The sequence below is a fragment of the Uloborus diversus genome, chromosome 1 (assembly GCF_026930045.1).
Source record: "Uloborus diversus isolate 005 chromosome 1, Udiv.v.3.1, whole genome shotgun sequence".
NCBI lineage: Eukaryota > Metazoa > Arthropoda > Arachnida > Araneae > Uloboridae > Uloborus > Uloborus diversus.
Genome location: NC_072731.1, coordinates 215,943,291 through 215,966,504, shown reverse-complemented (window position 1 = coordinate 215,966,504; position 23,214 = coordinate 215,943,291). Strand labels below are relative to the sequence as shown.

Here is a 23,214-nt window from a genome sequence, read left to right as displayed (position 1 = left end):
AAAATACTCCCTAAAAAAACTTCAATGGCACAGTCTGCTGCATGCCCGCCCCCCTGGTGGGCACCCCTCACATATATTGATGAAGAAATAGCCGTAACAGTTGATTCTATCATTGTAACTATTGAACAATGAGGTAGTATTGTTGTTGTTTAGACTCTATTAAACAATAATTCAAACAATACTCAAACGTGACAAATATGTAGAGTCTGTTCTTTAGTAAAAAATTCTGTAAAAGAATTTTTTTAACTTTTTAAAAATTACTTTGGTGCTTAAACGTATTATAGATAAACTGAGACCTAGTAGAAAACCTTCATTAGGTAAGAATAGTTATTACTTTCATAGAAAATTTGAAGATAGTTTAAGCAAAAATTTTCATGTCTTTTGAGTGTAGAGTCCATAAGATGCTATATATCTTCCTATATCTTTAGAAATTCAACACAAATCTAAACTTTTTTCAATGCTATGACATAAGTACACATAGGACTAATCATTTACAAAAAGTTTAACTTTACTGTTTGCACTAATCATGAGTAGGAGGCTAAAACATCCTTATCAAGTGTAGAGTCCGTAACAGCCAAATAACTGTGAAATGCCCCAAAACCCAATTTCAAGGATGATTTTCAACAAAATAAATTTGTAAATTTATTTTATCTTGCTATAAATCTGTATTTATAATATATATTACATATCTTTACCTCAACAACAATTTATCGTAGACATAGCAGATAAATTAAAAGAAAATAAAAACACTACAATTGCCCCCCCCCCCATCCCCCTCAAGTTTTATAATGGTATCTCCTTTAAAATTATTCAAAATAGAATTTCAGCAGGTTTTGATACTCCATATTGCAAGAGCTTCATAATAAATTAAGGGGGAAAAACATCAATTCTAATAATGATCAAAGAACAACTCTTAAAATTTTGCATTAGAAAAAGCCTCTTATAGCAAACCAAGTTCTCAGCATGTAAATTGCATGTCTTTAATTCTGAAAATGTTCTTTTTTCTATTGAAACCTAAAACTTGTGACCATAATCAAGGTAGTACACTTTTCTGAACAATTTTCAATACTTGAGAAACAATAGATTACAAAAATTACTCTTCAACAGCAAGATTACAAATGAACAAGCAAAAACTTTAATATTCATAAGGCAAAATACAAAGAGAACAACACAGCACAGTTACAAAAATATAAAAATAAAATCACATCTGTTTCAAAAATACCATCAATATTGAATTTGTAATTATTTGTACAAAATGTTCATAGTAAAAAGTTATACCCAATTAATTTTTTGAAATTTTAAACATAAAATAATTTCCAACTAAAATACAATTAAAGCAGAAACACAAAACCAATTTTTTAAGGATATATAACTCAACATTTAAAAAGCTTATTTGACAGTGAATGTATGCAATTAAGTTATTTACGGTAAATAGTACGATTTTTATTGAAAGGAAATATTGGGAAGTGAAATTATAAAGCTTAAAATTTTTGCTTACATATTTCCTGTTAAATAACCTTTCCTTTTTAAGTAGTGCAGCCCTAGAAAGAGACAACAGTATTTTTTATTTCTGAAATAACTCTTTTAAAAGAGAAACGAAAATCACTTTAATACCAAATATTGAATTTCAGGGGAAAAGTTGTACAAAAGTGTGCGAGTAGGCAATCTCAGGCAATTGTGATTTTTAAGGTAACAAGAAAATAATCTCAAACAAATCGCATTGAACTTACGTTCTGCAATATTATATTTCAGGTACTTTGTAGCACATTGAAAAGGAAACTTTCGCACCAAAAAGGACTACTTGTCAATGAGTGAGCATTGTTTTGATCGAAAAAACGTTCAAACAGTGAATTAAATTGTTGATTCACAAAATATGCGAACATCCTGTCCCCGTTAAACATCTGAAACAAATAGGGACAACATCATCTTCATGAACGACAATGTCACTTAGTTCTGCGGGATTAAGATACGATGAATTCTGATCATCTTCACATTTTTCAATCGAAGAACGCTTATTGATTATGTTCAAATTCTCTTTAACGCCAACATGGGGGAAGATTGTTGGAATAGCATACGGAACCAATTTTGTTCTTGAAAGGTCATGATAGAAGTCCTCATTCGAGGACTGTTGAAATCGAGAAATTATAAAACGTTTTTCAAAATGTTTTTCGCAGACATGGTCTTTACTTGACAAAGGTCGGTGTTTCGTTGGCATGCGTTCACTCCACTTTTTGAACATATTTTCATCCTTTGGCACTCTGAATATTGAAAATTTTTCACTACTAGACCTTTTACCAGTTGTACAAAAGGGAACGAAACATCTGCGAACCATTGTGGAAGAAAATTATAGCAACGTCCAGAAAGCAACTAGAAAGGAAATAGTGAGTATCTTTTGCACAAAACAAAATCTTTTGAAATAGTTAAAAAAAGAACCTCCTTTGCTTCACTCAAAAAATTATAAATATGCAAGATTTGTTTCCCACGATGTTTTCAAAATCACCCGCGTAAATGCGCGCAAAAAAAAAACTGCATTAGATATTCAGTTCACTTCACTACAATTCGGTTGCGTTCCTTTGCATACAACAGCTGGAGTCGGATGTTCTTCTTCTTGAAGTGAAAACTATTTTGCTATAAAGAAGAAAAAAAAGTGGATGATGAAAAAAAATGAAATAATGCATGTAACGTAGGAACTATGTGCGTTCAGTGTTAAAAATGTATTGAGAATTTTTTGCATATAAAATACTTTTTGCATATATCATTGACTAATTGAGCTGTTCGAACCTGGCAATAACATTTTCTGTCTCCAATCTCCAACTGTACACATTGACATTCGCGTATGTTTTTACTCCTTATGACACATTTGACAGACATATCGGCATAATTATATTTTAACTCACTAATATTGTCATTATGAATTTGTGTGTTTACTTTTAAAGAATTCTTCAACCAGTAAAATGCGGCGAGCTCATGCTGGTGAGTATGAAAAGTATTTCCTCAGATATTAATTATTTCCATGTTACTTTTCCTGTAGGTGTCCACATACTTTGATGCATAATCAGAACCATTTTTCAAAAAATAATGCTTTTAAGAATAAAATTGATTCATCCTAAAGCGTTATTTTCAAGTTTATTCACTGTTGGACAATTTCTGGTTTAATAAGTTTCGTTATTCTTAGTCAATTTTCACATTTAAAATCTTAAAACAAACAAAAACTTACTTTAGGTTGAATTAGACATGTTGCAATTTATCGTTTCAATTCCGTGCACTATATGTTCAACTTGGTAAATTAAATACAAATACAAATACAAAAGTGACGACCAGCAACAGGCTCTGGTCCCAGCTAGACTGGTCCTAGTCAATTTACAATCCCCAGTGAAGATCAATGGCCCTCTTAAAACTGTCTACTCCTTTGCTCATTACCACCTCTTCCGGTAAGCTGTTCCAAGGTTCCACTACCCTGCTAAAATAATAATTTTTCCTAATATCCATGTTAGCCTGAGATTTAAATAGCTTAAAACAATGACCCCTTGTCCTGTTTTCAGTGCTAAACTTTAGCCCCGTAACATCTTTCGTTTTAATAAATTTAAACAGCTGAATCATGTCCCCTCGGTCTCTTCTTTGCTCAAGACTGTACATTTTTAGCCTTCTAAGCCTGGAATCATAATCTAAGTGGGAAAGTCCACTTATTAGCCTTGTAGCCCGCTTTTGAACCCTTTCCTTGAAATCAACCTTTCCTTTCCTTGAACCCTTTCCTTTGAATTCTTCTGGAACAGGTTCCTAAGTTGGATGGCATGAATCGGAAAATACCAATTAGAGTCAAATCAATCATCTGCTGAACGATTTTACATCCTCCAGTAACATCAAATTCGTATGAATAAACAAATTAGAACAAAGGAAATTTTTTTACTGGGACATGTGCTATTTGATAGGTTGGAGCTTGTAATAGATGAAAATATTGCTAAGCTTCCAGTTGTTGGCAGTGATGGATTTTTCCTATCACAAATTTTGCATTTGTAAGGCGCCCCACAACATAAAGGCTCCACAGAGGGTTCAAAAATGCACAAAAAAATATTTTATGCAGTTTGTGCATCTGTAAGGCACCCAGAAAATGCTTTGCAACAGTCTTCCAAATCTCTAAATTCACCACTGGTTATCAGGAAAATGTTTTGCACCAACCAAAATCTCACTTAAATCGAAATAATTGATGCTCCATGTTGTTTGAAGAAATTTGGTAATTTTTGGAGAAGCTTGTTGGCGAGTCACCATTCAATTTCCTCTCAAAAATGGAAAAGTGCCAGAAACTCTAATTATCGTGAAACTAATCTGACTAGAACAATAAGGTTTCTGGATAATTCTGAAGTTGCATTTGCCCCTACTGAGTTATGCAATTTTAAAGTGCAAACAGTAAGACTGGGCCATGCACTAGAGCTGGGCGATGTAGGAATTTCTTCATTGTGATGCATCGCCAATGTTACATCGCGATATAGCGATGCATCACAATTTATTTTTTTTTTAAGTTAAATTGTAAAGCATTATTTATATTAAAAAGCAGTGCTAAAAGAGCAAGTTAGTGAAAAATATTGAGGACAAGTTTTGAGATTACAATGAGCATGTTTTTTTTAATGCAAAAAAGATGTGAGTAAATAGATGCAAAGTCATTCATTCTATTAGGAAGCTAACATACTTTTGCATTTTAAAAAGGATCCTTGTAACTAGCAGCAAGGAGGGAGGGAGTATTTTAATTCTCAAAACTTCCACAGATATATCTTAATTACATTTATTCTAACTCATTTAACAAATATAGTGTCCAATACTGCAGGGGGAGGGTGAAATTACATATGGCATCTAGAGCAAGTTTTGCATAAAATGGATTCGCAGTTTATATTTGTCTTCCAAACTTTTGTGAACCCACAAAGAGGGAATGAGTTGTTTCTGAAAATTGTATGAATTTCATATTTATATAAAACATTTAACTTTTTGTGCAGGGTGGAGGGGAATCAGTGACACAATGAGTTACCGACCCATGTGACATCTGTGCTAGGAACTTCACTGCTTAAAAAACCAAAATACATGTCTTTATCTTTTGTTGCTATTTTGCTCTTTAAATTTTGCTTATTTATGGCAAATGACTATATGATAAATGTACTAGTTCATCAATATATCTTTCGTCAATAACTAAAAACATGTGTGCATTTCTCACATGTTTTGGAAGAAATGAAGGTCTAACTCTTCGCACCTTCATTGTTAAATCAAATTGGACTGACACGACATTGCTAATTTTAAAATTAAAGTTTAAAGTGGCAAAAACCTTGGTTCGGTGTCTGTACATCAGAGCAGCATCAATGCATCAGTTTTGAGGAAAATTCTAAACCAGTTTAACGATGTGGGATGCGCACCTGTTTTCCGCAATGCATCAATGCATCGCCCAGCCCTACCATACGCCGATATTACTGTCATTGGTTTTTCACTTTCACGGAAACAATATTCAGGTTTCAATCCATCTGATGTGTCGTCGGGCTGAATTTAACTGCATACTAATTGAAATAATGACTTAAGTATCCATAATTTTTCCGCTATCAGTTTGGACAATGAGAATTTAAAATTTTCTTTCTACAGATTGATAAATGGTGGTATGAATCCTTCGTTTTCGCCATTCAAAGTCTCTTTCATCTCATTCAGATGCAGCTTCATCACATTCGAGTTCTGCATTTGTAACAAACTCATAACAATTTCTGTCAATCAAAACACACTTTATGTCAAGTTTTCAGGACGCATTAGTATAGTCAAAGCGTTTTGGAAATGTATAGAAAAGTTCTTGCACCTAAGCCATTTCAATTTTCAAATAGTTTAAACGTCTTCAAATAATCCACCAGACCTTTTATCTCATGAATGAAGCCCAAGACCATGATTCCTATTGCTAGCAGAGTCTACACCAAAAGTGCTATTTTCTGGTGTAGTTAGAGGCTGAGAGATAAAATTTAGTTAAAATAAATCTATTCTTACACTCAAGAATTAACGTAAGACAAAAGTATTTACATAACATGTTACACTGACATAATCAACAATTCGATCTACACTCATATGCAGTCAATTACTTAAATATCTTTTTATAAGCTATGGAAATTTGCCTGCAGTTAAACAAATCAAATTATTAATTCATTATGGCAGAAGATATTTAAATTCCAACAATAATCAGTCATAGTTCTGAATGCTTAACGAGTATCATACCTGCCAGCTGTTCAAAGCTTTCCGACAAGTTTTATGAATTTTCATGTCTTTTAATTTTCGTTCGATTGAGAGCTAAGTCTTTATGGAGGGAGGGGAGGAGTCTGGGGGTTGTTTATGTAGAAAAGAAAGCAATTGCATCTCTCCAATTTTGGAACTAGTGCGACTCTTGTGGATTGCAATGTTGCCCCACGCTTCATTTAGAATTTGAATAAAACACAAATTACATTGTGTAGCCAGTGCTTCATTGGGGATTGATAAAATGACAGCGGGGTCCCTAAGCCTATTGCTGGTCATCACTTTTGTATTTTAATATTCTTGCTTCATTCAGAAAAAAAAACGTTTTCCCCATTTTTATTAGGAGTACCACCCCTATTTCATGCTCCTTAAATGAAATGAAATGCATGAAAGGGGGGCTCAACCGAACCAAGCACTGCAAGCAGAGGTCTATTGTACTAGTCCCCAAACAGAAGTCTTAAAACAGACCTGTAGCTGAAGCAGAATTCAGCAAACACCTAATAGGAATATCATGAACCTTGCATGGTTCAAACAAATGATGACCAAGGTGTTCAAACCTATAAGCAGAAAACACTTCACAATCATACAAGGTGTGAGTAATAGTTTCTTCCTTATAGAGGTAACCTCTGCAAATTGAATCATTACTGACACCCATTATAGCAAGGTGCCGCTTTAAGGTGTCAAGTTCAGTAAGAAGACCAAAAGTCTTTCTAATACTATTTTTGTTAATAAACCTATTGCATATCTTGCATGTGATCCTCAGAGAGAATCAGATATGTCCTCCTTAGAAAAACAAGCTGAATATGTTCAATGTCATCGCGAGATAACTTCTCCGACGGGAAGGTTTCTCTCACAACAGCCATCTTATACATGCGCTGCTTGAGCATAGGACTGTGGTTGACCAGCCCTTACTCATAAAGATGCAGCAGTTTGTGCAGGGGAAGGAGTTGAAACCTTCGATCGATGACGCTTGGTTTCTTCTACCTTCTCAGGAATGGCTGACCCAGTGGCTTTCGCCATCTGTAACAGCCTGCCATCTCCAGCCTGCGGCTGTTGCATTTTTGTGCATTAATGAGTACCCCCCTGCCCCCCTACTGCAGTGTTGGTGGGTTGCAGATAGGCCCCCTCACCAGTCGATGGGTTTCAGACCTGCACCCTCACCTCCTCCAACAGCTAGGTTGCTGGTTCACTCCCACAAGCCAGTATCCAGCTCCAAAGGAGCCGTGAACTGGGCGGTGGTAAAAGGTAAACACCCGCACAACCACCCTGTACTGGTGCAAGGCAAATTACAACGAGGTGTCGCCCGGTTCCTTGAGGGGATCGTTTAGTCATCATACAACCCGGATGCCCTCCATCCATCAGCACAGTGCCTCACACCTTAGATTGGGTGTCCATTTTAGTCGCCTTTTACGACACGCACGGACTACGTTGGGACTATTCTGCTCCAGTCATCACACGGAAGATGCTCCTTAAAACCACCACTGATTGACGTTGCATCGAAAGGGGATGCACGGTGCAATCTTTGCATTGCTCACATGAAACATTCATGTCAGTGGCACGGCCAGAGAGTTTTTCTGGGGAGGATTTTCTAGATCAAAAATTTATTTCATCACAAAGTACTTCTTGTATATTTAGGAATTGGAAAGTAATTTGATTGCTTCCCACTCAGTAAGCTGTTTTGTTAAAACCTATGCTGTTCTGAATAGTTTCAATATTGTGTTTTCTCCTTGTTTGTGGAAAAAGAAGGGATGTATCAGAGTTCTGGGGGAGAGGTTTTAACCCCAGAACCCCTTCCCGTGGCTGTGAAACTGGTTAATGTGTTGTATAAATATAGATGTGTCAGCATGTGCAGGGTTCGCCAAATGTATCACGATATATATCCAATATTTATTTTGAAAATATCATGATATCTATATATATAAAACGCTTATGCGTGGCGCAAAACGAGCTTTTATTTCTTTCTCTCCATTGGCAACGATCCGTTTTGTTTACGTGTTTACAATCGTTGTTTACAAGTGCTGCAGACTCGCTTCTAGCGGTAGATTTCTAGCGTTAGAACTTTGATTTTTGAATGAGTGTTTTCGATCATTTGAATATAATTTACAAAGAAAAGAGCAGTGTGCTTGGTAGTCTTTAGATGAAAGATTTAAACGCTGATCGGTAAGCAATGCTGCCGATTGGATTAGGCGCGCAATATATAAAACGCTTATGCGTGGTGCAAAACGAGCTTTTATTTCTTTCTCTCCGTTGGCAACGATCCGCTTTGTTTACGTGTTTACGATCGTTGTTTACAAGTGCTGCAGACTCGCTTCTAGCGGTAGATTTCTAGCGTTAGAACTTTGATTTTTGAATGAGTGTTTTCGATCATTTGAATATAATTTACAAAGAAAAGAGCAGTGTGCTTGGTAGTCTTTAGATGAAAGATTTAAACGCTGATCGGTAAGCAATGCTGCCGATTGGATTAGGCGCGCAAATGCACGCCGTGAACCGCGAATTGCAAATCGAGTGAGTTCTGTAAGTGTTTTCAAACATATTTCCGGTATAATCATGCACTTTACTGTAGAAAAGAGTTGAAATAACAGTGATAGTAATGAAACTGGAGGAAAATATTATTTTATTTAAAAAAAGAATGCTAATAATAACACTGATACTTATCCTCGAATACCACATATTTTATCCGATATAGTAACGTGCCTTTTAAATTCTAACGTGAACAATTTCCTGTTAGACTAGCCTTCCTAATGACTATAAATAATGCACAGGGTCAAACTTTTGATACAATTTTTTTTAGATTTGACAAAACCACTTTTCAGTCATAGACATGTCATATGTAATGATGCATTCACGAGTCATAGTATCTGAAAACCCAGAAATTTTCTATCGTGTATGCAGAGTATTATGATTTTCTTCTTTTTTTTAAAAATAGTTTGCAAAGTTAATGTTGATGTCGAAAGGTTTTTCCCTTAACCATATTGCTTACAAAAAATAAAGTTTCCTACTTACCAGGGCTGCAGTGTCGGAGGAAAAATGTCCTACTCTGACTACAAGATTTTTAGAGACTCCAACTCCTTTACCCAAAATTAGTCCGACCCCAGCTGTGACTCCGCAAATATTGGCAGAGCTGCGAATTTTGAGAGAAAATTACCGACTCCGTCTCTTGAAATTTTAAACTTTCGACTCTGACTCCTTTACCATAAAACCAGTCCAACTTCACAGCCCTGCTATAGCTTACCACGAAAAGAAGGTGGATGACCTCAATGCAGAAACATCATTTGTGATGGGTTGTTTGTTATTATTTTGGAATAGATAGGATTAACAAGACCATGCCTTTTACTATTTGGTGCTTTCTGGAAGATTCTACCTATTACAAATGATGCAAATGATGTTTCCCTTCAAGGTCATCTGCCTTCTTTTCGTGGTCAAGCTTAACTAACTGCAACCTGTAAATACTGAAGTTTTTTTTTTCCAACCACATTTTTTTATGTACAGTGAAGCACCGCTTATACGTTTTTAAAGGGACTATGAAAAAAGTGTACAAATGAAAAAATGTATAATTGGTAAAGAAAATGTATATTAGACCCTCCAGGGACAATTTAGAAGACGTATAATTAATAAAAACGAATAGAAGAGTAACCTATAAACCGTGCTTCACTGCGTATTATGTTATTCCACATAGACTAAATGAATTTATTGGACAACTCTCACTGCCAAAACATGTCACTTAGTTTTGCAATGCATTGAAGTTAAGAACTGAACAACAATGGCAAAGTAAAGCAACAAATTGAATCGTGAAGACCTGAAGAGCGAAACATTTCACATGCTTTTGCAATGGCATTGATGTTAAGAACTAAACCACAGTGGCAAAGTAAAGCAACAAATTGAATCGTGAAACCTGATTTTACTGCTAATATGTTTTTACAAAATCATTTTGACCCTCTGCTTTATTTATAGTCATTAGGAAGGCTAATCTAACGGAAAATTGTTTACGTTTGAATTTAAAAGGCACGTTGCTATAGAATGAAATAAATGGTATCCGAGGTATGACAAATATTAGTGTTATATAGTAATCAATAATTTTTTTGTGCTACAATAATATTTTTCTCCAGTTTTATAATTATCAGTCTTAGGTCAACCCTTTTTCTCCAGTAAAGTGCATGATCAATCCGTAAATGTATTCGGAAACACACTTGCGGAATTCTCTCGATTTGAAGACGGTGTGCATTTGTGCACCTTAGCGTATCGGCAGCATTTCTGACCAATCTGCGTTCAGATCTTTCATCTAAAGACTCCGTAGCCCACTGCTCTCTTCTTCGTAAATTATATTCAAGTGCTCTGAAGCCCAGAGGCTCAGTGGTAGCCCTGACACGCTGCAGGTCCGGGTTCAATCTCCGGGTTGGGCATGATTGATTCAGCTGTTTCATTCCTTCAGTGGGTCGATAAAATAAGAACCAAGTATGCTTGGGAGTTAAACCATGGGGGTTTCGCGTTAGACTGACCTCTTAACCGGAACATCTGCCTAGCACCCCAGAGCCCTTGGTCAGAAGGAGTGAGATGGGTACAGTAGGAATTGGCCCTCATAAGCTGTCGTGCCACTGGATTTGGTTTCTTGACTCTTAAAACACTCATTCTAACATTTTTTTTTACTAAATCACTGCTTTCACAGAATGTCAGAAGTTGCTTGCTCTTTACAACTGTTAGATATTTTAAAACATAAATATACACATATTTTGACACTGAACATAGTATAGTTAATGACTGAAATGTTTTTAAGTGTGTTAACATTGTAGTGTTTTTTTCACTGCAATTTCTTTTGCATTCAGTAAATGTAGGAAACTAAGATTACATTATGTTTGTAATTTTAGTACAAAAATGCTCCCTTGCATACTTTTCTCAAAAGATAATGGAATTGCAAACTTTTGCTTTATAATAATCCAATGCACGAGTTGCATGTCAAAGTAATTGTCCCCTTTTAAATGTATGAAAATCATAAGTATTATGATATTCATATTAAAAAGAAAAACTACCTTTTTTCTAAATACAGACAAAGCTAGACCAATATTTGGTGACCGGTGAGCGAGCGCAGCGAGCTCGGATCGCGAAGCGATCCGAAGGAACTGCGTAAGCAGTTCCAGGGGTTGGCGAGCGTTAGCGAGCAGGGGGCGATAGCCCCCTAGTTTTCAATATTTATCTTTTCAACTATGGTATTTTCAGTACAAAAATTACATTAATCATAGTAATATAGAAAAAAAAAAAAGAAAATGTCTTATGCCTGTGCACCAACTAATGCATATTTTTTATTTCTGAAGCATGTAACTGTGTAAAAGTGGCTAACAGAAGAGAAATTAGTAAAACAGCTTATGCTTAACTCCATTAAAATTGATAAAACTGTTAAATGAAATATTAGATATAAATAATGAAAGAAACTTTAATTTTAAGTCTACACGTTGTAATAACAGTATAAGAAAATAGTGATTTGAGGATGCATTTACTATTTTGAAGACTTTATTTTGTGCTGATTGAAAATATTGGATATGTATCAAAATGTCCAATGTAGATCAAACTATCGGATATTTTCGAAAATATTATAATATTTTTGAACCCTGTACTAGTGTAAGCTAGTATCTTTTCTTTAATACCATAGAAAATAAAGTGAAGTTATGCTCTGAGGAACTGCGTCATTTTTTTTTTTGTTTCAGTAAGAAACTAGCTCAAATTTTGAAAGATTGCAAAATTATAAGCCAGTCAACAATTTTAATTAATGTTAAGTATTGAAATATGTACTGTAATAGTTGTCTTGTATTTTATATATATATATATATATATATATATATATATATATATATATATATATATATATATATATATATATATATATATATATATATATATATATATATATATATATAAATATTTTATAGACAATATTACTTAATTATACATGCTGTTTTGTTTTGTTTTTTTTTCTTTTTTTTTGGCTCTTGTGTTTTGGATTACTTGACTAGTCATTTCCTGTTGGTCAGCATACTTTGTAAAATGAAAAAGGTGACTTTGTTATATTTTACTAAATTGCATTTTATTTCAGGTGAGCTTTATGGAGAAAAGAATGTGGTGGAAGAAGAAAACGAATATTTGGTGGATGGGTTAAAAACAAAAATTTCTACTTTAAAATCTGTGAGATATTTTTAAATTTTCTCTTCTTTAAAGCTGTATTCTAGAAAACATAGTATTCTGTGAGATATAAACAACTCAATGCTTTTAACAAAATAGCTTTTCAATAAATCTTTAAAAAATTCTCATAATATTCTTGTAACTTGTTCCAATTTATGTTCATGGATGCTGTAAAACAAATCCCACCACCAAAAACATAAAACGTATGAAAATGTCTCGCTTCCATATTAAAAATTGAGATCTCATGTGAAACCAAGTTTGTTGTTTTAGTATCTTGGAAAGCATCTATTTAACAACTTTGCCATAAATTGTTTCATATTGTTACCTTGCAACATTTATAGCATACATATTAATATTAAACATCTTTATTTCTATAATAAATGTAGTGATTTTGGGGGCTGCTGTGCCCAGATTAGAAAAATAGTTTTTTAGTAATGCAAGATGACATGTTTAAACATTCATCAATCTTAATTTAGCCCAAAATTGCAGTTGATTTCTACAGTGCCGGATCTTTGATTTTTCTGAGCCAAGGGAAATGGTGAAATGGCTTCCTTCAATTTTTTACATCAAGTTGCGGGGAAAAAAGGGAATGTTTCCCCCAAGTTGCCGCTCAGGGCAAAGACCCCAGCTTTCAGCCCCCTATATCAAGCACTGGTTTTCACTTCAATCGCTGACTACAAAAATCATTCCAATGTATCGTTCAACAGAATTTTTAAAGAAATTCAGAAGGAAAATATTTCCACTGGTTTTTTATTTTGACCCTAATGTTGTCAATAATTTAAGAAATGAAAAATAATAATGGGTTAAATATGTGCATGGAAAGCAGGACAAGGGGCCATTGTTTTAAGCTATTCCAAATCTCAGGCTAACTTGAAAATTGGGAAAAATTACTACTTTAGTAGGGTTGTGGCATTTGGAACAGCTTACCCAAAGAGGCAGTAATGAGCAAGGGGTGGATAGTTTAAGAGTAGGGTTTGGGATTTTTTTTTAAAATTATTTATTTATTTATTTTTTAATCAAAAAAGTCAGATTTTTTAAATTTAAATCAGATTTTTTTTTTAAATCTTTAAACATTTGTAGTTATTAACATTTATAAATATAATATATTTCATACAATAGATGAATCCATTCAGCTTACTTTTAAAACTAAGATAAGTTCTCTAACTATTCAATACATTTTAAAGATTTATAAATGCATAATGATACTTAGATAAGAAGTGATTTAAAATATAAATTTTTGCTTTAAAATAAGGTTCCCATCATCATGTATGTTTTAGTGTAAAATAATATGTTGGGCAATTACTTTTCTTAACTAAATCAGTGTTGGTGTATAAGAGTGGAAATCTGTTTCACACACAGAAAGAGAAATCTATGTAGTGTTGTCTGTTGAAGTTAAGATTGTATGTAATGCCATGTAGTTAAATTTGGAATAACACATTTTAAAAATGAAAAATCATTTTACAAAAAAAAAAAAAAAAAGATTTTTATTGATAATTTTGTTAAAAAATTCACTTGATTTAAATCAACAAGCACTGTTCAAGAGGACCATCATTCTTCATTGGGGACTATTAAACTGACTAGGATCAGCCTAGCTGGGCCCAAAGCCTGCTGCTGGTTGTCACATTTGTATTTATATTTAAAAATGAAATTGTTAAAAATGTAAATAATATGAAATAGCTTAGTTCACAGCTATCAACTGCTGGTATCTGTTAGTAACCTCGGACCAAAGGGTCACCAATGATTTCAAAATTTCATAAGTAACAAATATTCAAACAATTTATAAACTTAACATGGATGATTTTTGAAGTATTAAGTGCTTTATTTGCATGTTATATCGTTACTCTTCTTTTAAGTTTTTGTAAAACGCAAATTGAACCCTTTTCCACATTGCATGAAGACATATATCTTTGAAGAGTATTAAAAACACTAGTGTTATCTCTATAAATAGGTGGCAGGGGTGTTGCCTTCTGCAATGAAATGTTTAGGGTAGTTTGTTTTAGGTGGTTTATTTTCTGTTTTGGGAAAGCATCATTCTTTGAGGGGTTATCTTTTTTTATTGATGTGTATCTTTTCACCTAGTCTAGATTGTCCTTGTTATGGAATAAAAACAGTTTAAGAGTAAAACAAGTAAGTTAAAGTAAACAGTACTTTTCTTGTTAAGATTGAATAATATGAGCACTGAACTCAAATATTTAGCCACTATAATAATGGTAATTACTTGAACTAAACAGGCTCTTAAGGTCTATCAAAGACAACAGAAACCGCAGTTGTATACATATATATATATATGTATCTGCATTGATTCTGAAAGCTAGAACCACTTTAAAGAAAGACCCTGAACTCCAAATTGGGTCACAAAGATAACTCTTCATGCTGCAAAAGTTTAGTTTTGATAAGTAAATTTTGGAAAAATAGTTTGGAATCTATTTCCTTTATTATAATTTTAATATTAATAATTGCAATCATAATCTACAGTTGTTTATTGCATAATTATGTATGGCATTATGTTATAAAACACTGACCAAATTGAGCTATAAATTATATAATATTAAAAATTGCCACCACATGGACTACAATATTCTTTTCATAATTTTTACACATAAGTTATTTCCAAATTGGCATGTACCAAAAATACAGAGAATGTAACATAATGCACTATAGCATGCCAAGAACAATCCTGTTGATACTTTAGCAATTTATCGATTAAAGATAGTAACAGGAAATTATTTTTCTTAATAATTCTGATGTTTGTTAATTAAAGCCTTTCTTTTTTAGCTGTCTATTGACATTGGACATGAAGTTCGAACTCAAAACCAGATGCTTAACGCAATGGCAAGTATTTCAACATAACATTTTATGGTTTAATTTCGCATAAATATGGTGTCTAAATGTTGCTTAAATGAAACTAAATGTTTTCGATGTCACATACTTTTGCAATTGTGAATGTTTCCAAAAGTAAAAATGAGAAAATTATGTTTCATTAAGTGAGGGGGGGGGGGGGTCAACACCAAAAAATTCATTTTTTTACTAATTTTTTTTAAAAGAAAACGGTTGGATTAAAGTTATTAAAACCTTTTGTGCATTATTATGCATGGTTTTAAGAATATTCTATAAGTTTTTTGTCAAAAAATATCCACAGACAAGCCGGTGACAGAACTTTTCCCAGAATACCTAAGGAGAAAGATGATTTGCGAAAGATGATACTGTATCTCAGCTGAAATTTATCTGAAACCAAATTATATGTGGATTTAGTCCAAGTATTAATTAATCCTCCTCCCTACGTTCTCAGATCCTTTATTGTTTGATTTTAAAAGTTTTGGCCACCATTTGAAGTTAAAAGTGCTATTTTCACGAAAAATTATGCTATTTTGTTAGTAAAAAATGCATTAAAAAAATAAACTCAAACTCAACGTAGGGGGGGGGGGAGGTTTTTCTATGCAGAATGTATGTACAAAATTTGAAATGGATCAGTCTATTGGTTTTGAAATGGGAGTGAATACCGACTTTGAAAAAGTGGTTTTGAGAAAAACGTATTTGAAGTTTTAGAAGCTAAGAGGTGTCAATTCCAAATCCATAGAAGACAGTCCCTGTAGCAGCTTCGATTTCCTTAGCCTTTTCTTTTTTCATTATTTATTTATATTATATTTAACCAATCCCAAGCAAGCAACACTGACATTCTGAGCGTTTGCAGCTGTCATAACAGCTGCATTCTTCGGCAGCTGTCGGAGCTACAGTTTGAAGCAGGGGAGACTGAATACTTGATAACTTTGAGAATTTTGCTCGAAACGACTACTTGAAATTTTGAGAATACATTTTTGAAATGTTAAACTACAACACGAAATAAAAAAGATAAAACCACTTTTTTTAAACTGCAAATCCTACCCCCCTCCCCCTTAAAAGATGATGGTCATGTTTGAATGTATCTTTATTGTTTAGTTGTTTACCTTTTTACTAAAAGTATGATATAGCTCTCAATTCTCCCGATTTGCTCAGGAGACTCCAGAATTTTGATGCCTTATCCTGAACCCCCCCCCCCCCCCCAATGAAGTAAACATTTTTCAGATTTTTATCAAACCTACGAGATCCCCGATAAAAGGAATTTTTCTGTGATTAGGATTCTGAATTTATTGGTAGGTTGAAATTATTTAGAGGTTTATGCCTATCCTACAAGAGGCAGCTTAAAGAATTCCAGAGAAAATCATAACAATAAAACAAACATGATCGCGATCGGGTATGAGAATTGGATGTGTGTGAATACTTTCAAAACATTTTTATATATATTTTCCTTCTTTTTAATACTTTTATTTCTCAAAAAATATGCTAAAATGTCCCCAAATTTAACCTGCAGCGAGTCATGTTATCATGTACAATAGAAAAGAAACTTATGCCTCTTTTGATGCATTTTTATCAAACCTAAAAGTTTTTTTTCTTTTTTTTTAAATTCTTAAAAGCAGAGGGTAGATGTTGTCTAAATTTTCCTAAAATTACTATTTTTTAAAAATTTGTTCCAGAAGCACAGTTTTAATTAAATTAATTCAATCTTTCTCTACATGCTCACTAGTCAAGAATTGCACTTACGTGGCACGGCCAGAAAATTTTTCTTGGAGGGGTTTTTAAAATCGAAAATTATTGCTTTCTTTCCCATTCATTTACAATGTGTAATTATTCAATATCAATGAGTTTCTATAGATTAGTAATTATTCAAAGTACTTGCTTATAAACAATTAATAACTCGTATTGATATCACCATGAAACGAAAGTGAGAAAGAGCACAGAATATTTATCATCAGTTTTAGTTTAATCTTATACTCATTTTTTGTGTTTTTTTTTCGCAAGAACATTTAAAACCTCCTCCTCAAATACATTTATGTCTTTATGAATGTCAAATACTAGCTAATAACGGTTTGGATCTTTCGATGAAAATTGGTAAAGAGCCTCAGAAAATCTCGTGCGGTAGGCTCTGTAGGCTTCCTCTCTAGATTTCCCTAAAAAGAATTTGTGCAGTGATGGAAGTGCTGAGGGACCATGATACCCTGTAGAGCTTTATTGACACCATTTTAGCTGTCGTATACCAGTGGGGACGTGGGGTGCTCATCATGAAGTAATATTTAAGAATTGAAAAGTAATTTCTGACTGCTTCCTGATCATTAAAAGCAGTAAGATATTTTGTTGAAACCTATTCCGCTTGGAAAAGCTCAAATACTCTGCTTTTTTTCCTTGATTTTAACAGAGGAAATGAATGTGCTTGTGCTCTGGGAGGGGTTTTAACCCCAAAACCCCTCCTGTAGCTGCATCACTGGCACTTACTATGGTGTCACTTCAGTAAATTTGTCTCTTATTAATGACCATAAAACAGTTAAAACAATACATAATTTTTAAAGCAACATATGTTTTTAAAATAAATGTTATCAAATGGAACACTGGGAAGTGTACATGTAAACTGTAATTGTATGTGCCAATGCATATAAATAGGGGAGACAAAAAGGTTTTGTTCTATTCAGAGCATTCTCCCAAAAATCTTTTCTTGCAAAGAAAATCTAAATGTTGTAAATAAAGGTACACTCTTTCTTAGGATATCAAAATTATGATGCTTTAAAATTTTTTAAAGGAAAACAGGAATAAAACTTCACTGGTCTCATGAACCACTACAATGTATACTCTGCTGGTCCAGGGGGTATTTTTGTCTTTTGTGGTTCTGCACGAGTAGACCACTGTTGGAGCTTGACAGTTAAAGTTCAAAACTAGTGGTTATTAGTCCTTCCTTTCACCTCAAAATTCCTGTTTGACAAAGCAATACTTGAATGTTCATGTGTAACATATTTCTTTTACGAAAAAAAGAAAAAACCAAACTTCACAAAATATTTTTGACAAAATTAACTTCAAAATTACTTCTGATTTGCTTTTTAGAAAAAAGTAACCCAATGCAGCTTTTTCTTCTTTTTCTGTTAGTGGAAGAGGAGGAATGCAGTTTCTAATGAAGGTAACAAATATGAAACATATGCTTAAAATAGCAGTTTGCCTAGGTTGACATTGATATTTATTGCCCTAGAAATGTCCAAAAATTTTATCAAAATTGTGTTCTCATTTTTTCAAAACCCCCACTCGGACCCTTGTAAAAGTAAGAACAGTTGTAGTCACAGTTTCAAAAATTTGGGCACTGCTGAATTTTTGAACATCAAATTGTGGTGCCTAGGAAGGCGCAAATTTAAGGAATCCCTACATATATTTTAAACATTCCTTTTACACTCAAACTTTTGTCACTAAATTTATTCATAATACATCTCCCTAATTTTGCATATAAGTCTCCATAATTTTCACTTTTCAATGTTGTCAGCTATGTTGTAAATGCATCATATTTCACTGGGAGAAGAAAAAGAAGCTAGAGGTAGCAAAAATATTTATGTTGAAGTTTGAACACTAATCATGTTTTCTATGTTTTTGAGGACTAGAGGTTTTAATCCTTAGGTTACAATGCTTTAAAGTATGTATTTAGGAGAAAAGATTTCCTAAGAACTAGTTTAGGTTTCTATAAAAGAGGAAAGTTGTTCCTCACAAAATATAAGGAACACTAATGCCAGTCACTATATGCAGGTCATTTAATCTTATTTCATTTGGGAAGTCTTTTGTTTGTTATACATGACATATATGGTAGATCAGAGGTCTCAAAACTGCACCCCCATCTGGCCTGCAAACACATTTTGTCTGGCCCTTCAGAAAGCATACAAAACAAAAAATAGGGAAAAAAACATTATATGTGAATTTCACTTTCAGGATTTTTGAAAAAACTAGGCCCAGAAAATATATGTCAAAAACCACCACTTAGTGCTTAGTTAAAAACATCCATGGTTGCATGAGGGAAGAGGGGGTGCAAACACACTGTATACCATCTGAACTGAAACTACAGTAGACCCTCGTTTTACGCGGTTTAGATTATATGCGGTTTAAGATTTGACATCTTTATTTTATTTTACGCGGATGAGTTTCGGTTTTACGCGGATGCGGGAATGCAAATTTTACCCTCTTTTAAAATCCAAACTCCTAAAGATTGCAGATTACGCATAATCAACTGCATTTTGGCGTGCTAATAATTGAGCTTGGGCCACTGGAGACATTTTATGTGATTGATTCCATTGCTCTTTCCAGAAGTAAACTTATTAAACTAACACAGATCAGAACTCACTGGAAGAAGAGCTTTTAGGAGTGACAAAGGAGGCCAAAACCAACTAGGATACCAACATCGGCGATGCACAACCAAAAGCATTCACATTGAAAATTTTGAACCATTCCTAGACAATAGAAAGGATCTTTCTGATTTGTTAGTGAAGGAAGATTCTGTCATGGAAATGACGCAAGTGATGACTGATCATGGATGCGTTAATGCACTGGAAAAAACTACAGAGAAAAATTCTTAATGACTGCCAAAAGACTATCATGGCCAGCTCCTCTTTATAAGCAGAGCAAGAAATTAATTTGTTTTCTTTATGCATGTTGTGCTGAAAAATCGATATAAGTACACACACATTAAACTTATTATACAATTAGTCATCATTAGAATGAAGTATTTTCTTATCTATGGAACCAAACCACTATTTTAACACAGTATTAGGTCTCAATTTACGCGGTTTTGATTTAAGCGTCAATTCGATGGAATGTAACCTCCGCGTAAAACGAGAGTCTACTGTATTTCATTGTTGCATCGTTAACCCACCTTGCCTCCAAAAAAGAAGTGTGGCCCATCAGTAAAAAAAAGTTGGAGACCCTTGTGATAGAATCATTTTATATTTTATTTTCTTCAAAGATTTGATTGTAGAATAAATTGGCTGACTAATGAAAGACTTAACTCATCAATGCATAATCTGCGTTTTTCCTTTAGAAATATGTCTGCAGTGCTTCATTAAGAGCCTAAAAATTGCAAAGACCCACCGAGTAACGGTTTGTAAAATCTGCAAGTCTGAAAGCCCTAGCAATTACCTTGGATGCAGAACACTTGAGACAAATACTTGAGGCTAAAAAAAAAAAGATTGATAGTAGCCAGTGCCCAATAAACCCAAAAAGAAAATTGCTACTTTTATGTTGTTGGTGGCCACTTGAAACCATATTTCTAGCACAATCCCATTCCACTTCATTTTACATTTTCAAATGCTCGAGAGCATTTTCGCTAAATTTTATCCTTTATGGGAAAAGGTAAATAAGCAAGTAAATTAAATACTTGTAGATGCAAATCTCTTAAAGAAATTCTTTTTAACAATGGTTTTGTCTGCAACATGTTGAATTGTTTTTAAAAGACTGTCTACAAAAGATGTCACTCTTTGAGGGGGGGGGGGGTTACAAGAAGTATAATATCATGCATTTTTTATAAGATGTTTATGAAAAATAGCGTGACATGCAGGGCTGAATTTAGCTTCATGCCGCCCCTAGGCAGATTTGAAATCTGCCGCCTCCTCCACTTAAGTGATTTATCCAAGGTCAATTTAAATACTGAAATGCACTTATTTTCACAAGGCTTAAATTTTCATGAATCCGCTGTAATAGAGAAAATTTAAGACATGCGAAATATTTAGACTTTATATATTATAATCAAATTTTGATTCTGTTAATATTAAATTCACAAAATATTAAAAATGCAAAATCACCAATAGTTATGTTTTTTGTGAAAATATATAATTGTATGTACTCTTTATACTTATAGTCATGTAGTGCATGCACCCCATGTTTTTCCTTTTAAATATTGCAAGCATTTTGATTGCTATTGAAATTCGTAATCACTAACTTTTCAGGCAATCTGCAAGGCATGTTGAATTGCTATGGGGCTTTAAATCTACACATGGCTTAGAGTTTTTTTTTAAATTCTTTTTAGTTCGTTTTAAAAGCGTGATGAATTCAAAAACTATTACAATTATATTCTGCCTTTGAGTATCTGTGTGCCTGAAATTTTGAGTTCGATTTTAAACACTTTCATAAAACATTGACAACAGCATTTAAATTGACAAAAACTGAATTTAGTTCATTTTCTCATTAACCAAGTAACCAGACAAAATTAACTGAGCAATAAAAACACGGTAATTCCAAAATCATTCTGTTTACTTAAATATTCAAGTACATATATTGAAACTATCAAATTGTGGCGTTTTAAAGCGTCACCTACAGTAAATAAACAATACATATTAAAAATTTTAAAAAAATATTTTGATTTTTTCTACAAATGGTTTGTACAAGTAGATGGTCAAAACAGTATTTAAACTTTTCTGAACAGAGTAGATTTTAACTAACTTACTAAACGGAAGTAATAATCCCAGATTACTTTCCAATTCTTTAAAAATTCAAGTCATTTTTCGAGATGAACACTCTTAAGGGTATAAGAGGGATAAAATGTTCTTTTTAAAACGCAGAAGGAAATATAATGGTCACTCAGCCCTTCCAGTGCTGCACATAGTCTTTAGTCTTTTTAAGAGAAACCAGATGTTATGTCTGTTTTACCTGAGACTCTCTTCTTGAATCATTCTGGAAGGACCTTCTTTAAGTTAAGGGAAAGAAATTCTTGGAAGGTATAGATCAAAGTGTATATTTTCTATAGGGGGATGTACTCCGTCCCTGCCGCAAGCTAAAAATGAAACTGATTACCCATTACCGGAAGTCTGACCGCATTTTCTGTGGTTTCGACAACAACAAGTTAGGATCACTTATGTCGCTCGCTGTTTTGAGGAAAAATAAAAAACGAACTGATGTTTTATTTTCAAGAATAATAATTTAAAAAAAGATTGAAGCAAAATTTGCCACCCCTAAAAAATTTGCCACCCTAGGCAACTGCCTACTCTGCCTATTGAGAAATTGGGCTCTTGTGTAAAGGTGTAGGGTAAAGTGTATAAAAGATAGGTTAAGTGGGTAAGGTAAAGTGACACTTTGTGACAGAGGGGGACAAGATCATAAATATTTTTGAAAAGTGTGACACCTGAAGAAGCCCCTAATAAGTAAAAGCAATGCGTTTGTCCTCTCCACCTTAGTATTATTTAAGCATTTAGTGTTCCCTTACCTTTTTTATGTCCTACAAAATATATATTAAATGAAGGGAAAGCTTATTGACTTGTGGTGCCCTTTCTTTTATGTCCTACAAATATATATTAGATGAAGCTAAGGCTTTATTGACTCGTAGTGCCATTTGTACTTGTGCTGGCTCTGATTTTTAGTCATATGCATATTGATTAATTTAACTATCTGTTATAAATAAATAAATTTCATTTTTACAGGATGATGATTTTGATTCATCTGCTGGCTTGCTTTCAAGTACTATGGGGAGAGTAGTAAGACTTGCAAAAGCTGGCCATAATAGATACATTCTGTATTTGTTGCTGTTTTCCTTCTTTGTATTTCTTGTAATATACATAATTGTTAAGATTCGATGAAGGCCAAGAAATTCCTGTGATACACTTTTGGAATTTTGTCATTTTGTATTTATATTTTAAAGAAAAAATGTTATGACTATTAAATAATATTTGTTTTTTGACTATTTTTTTGTCTGGTGTTTCTTCCACATCTAAAAACGTTTGAAACATTTCTTCAAAATGTTTGGAAACTTCGAGTTAGACTAGAAGGAGATTTATAATTTTTAAACTGTTTTAGCATGATTTGTTTTTCGTTTCAAAAAAGAAATGGGACCAATTTTAGTCCTAAAGCCTCTTGCTCTTGCATATTTATACACCTTTTAACGATTTTAATGCTCTAACAGAAGTTCTGCATAGGGCAGTATTATTTTAAGTCTGTTTTTTAGTTTTTTTCCCATTTGCAACAACAACCTCTTCAGAAAAC

At 33.4% G+C, this 23,214-nt stretch overlaps 1 protein-coding gene across 1 annotated transcript; it reads left to right on the top strand.

Moving 5' to 3' along the window:
- Positions 1-2,832: 2,832 nt before the first annotated feature.
- Positions 2,833-22,915, top strand: LOC129224830 (BET1 homolog). Its single transcript, XM_054859379.1, has 4 exons — positions 2,833-2,973; positions 12,326-12,414; positions 15,187-15,243; positions 22,656-22,915. Exons 1-4 carry the CDS (start codon positions 2,955-2,957, stop codon positions 22,809-22,811), a joined length of 321 nt encoding a protein of 106 aa, XP_054715354.1. The 5' UTR covers positions 2,833-2,954; the 3' UTR covers positions 22,812-22,915.
- Positions 22,916-23,214: the final 299 nt, after the last annotated feature.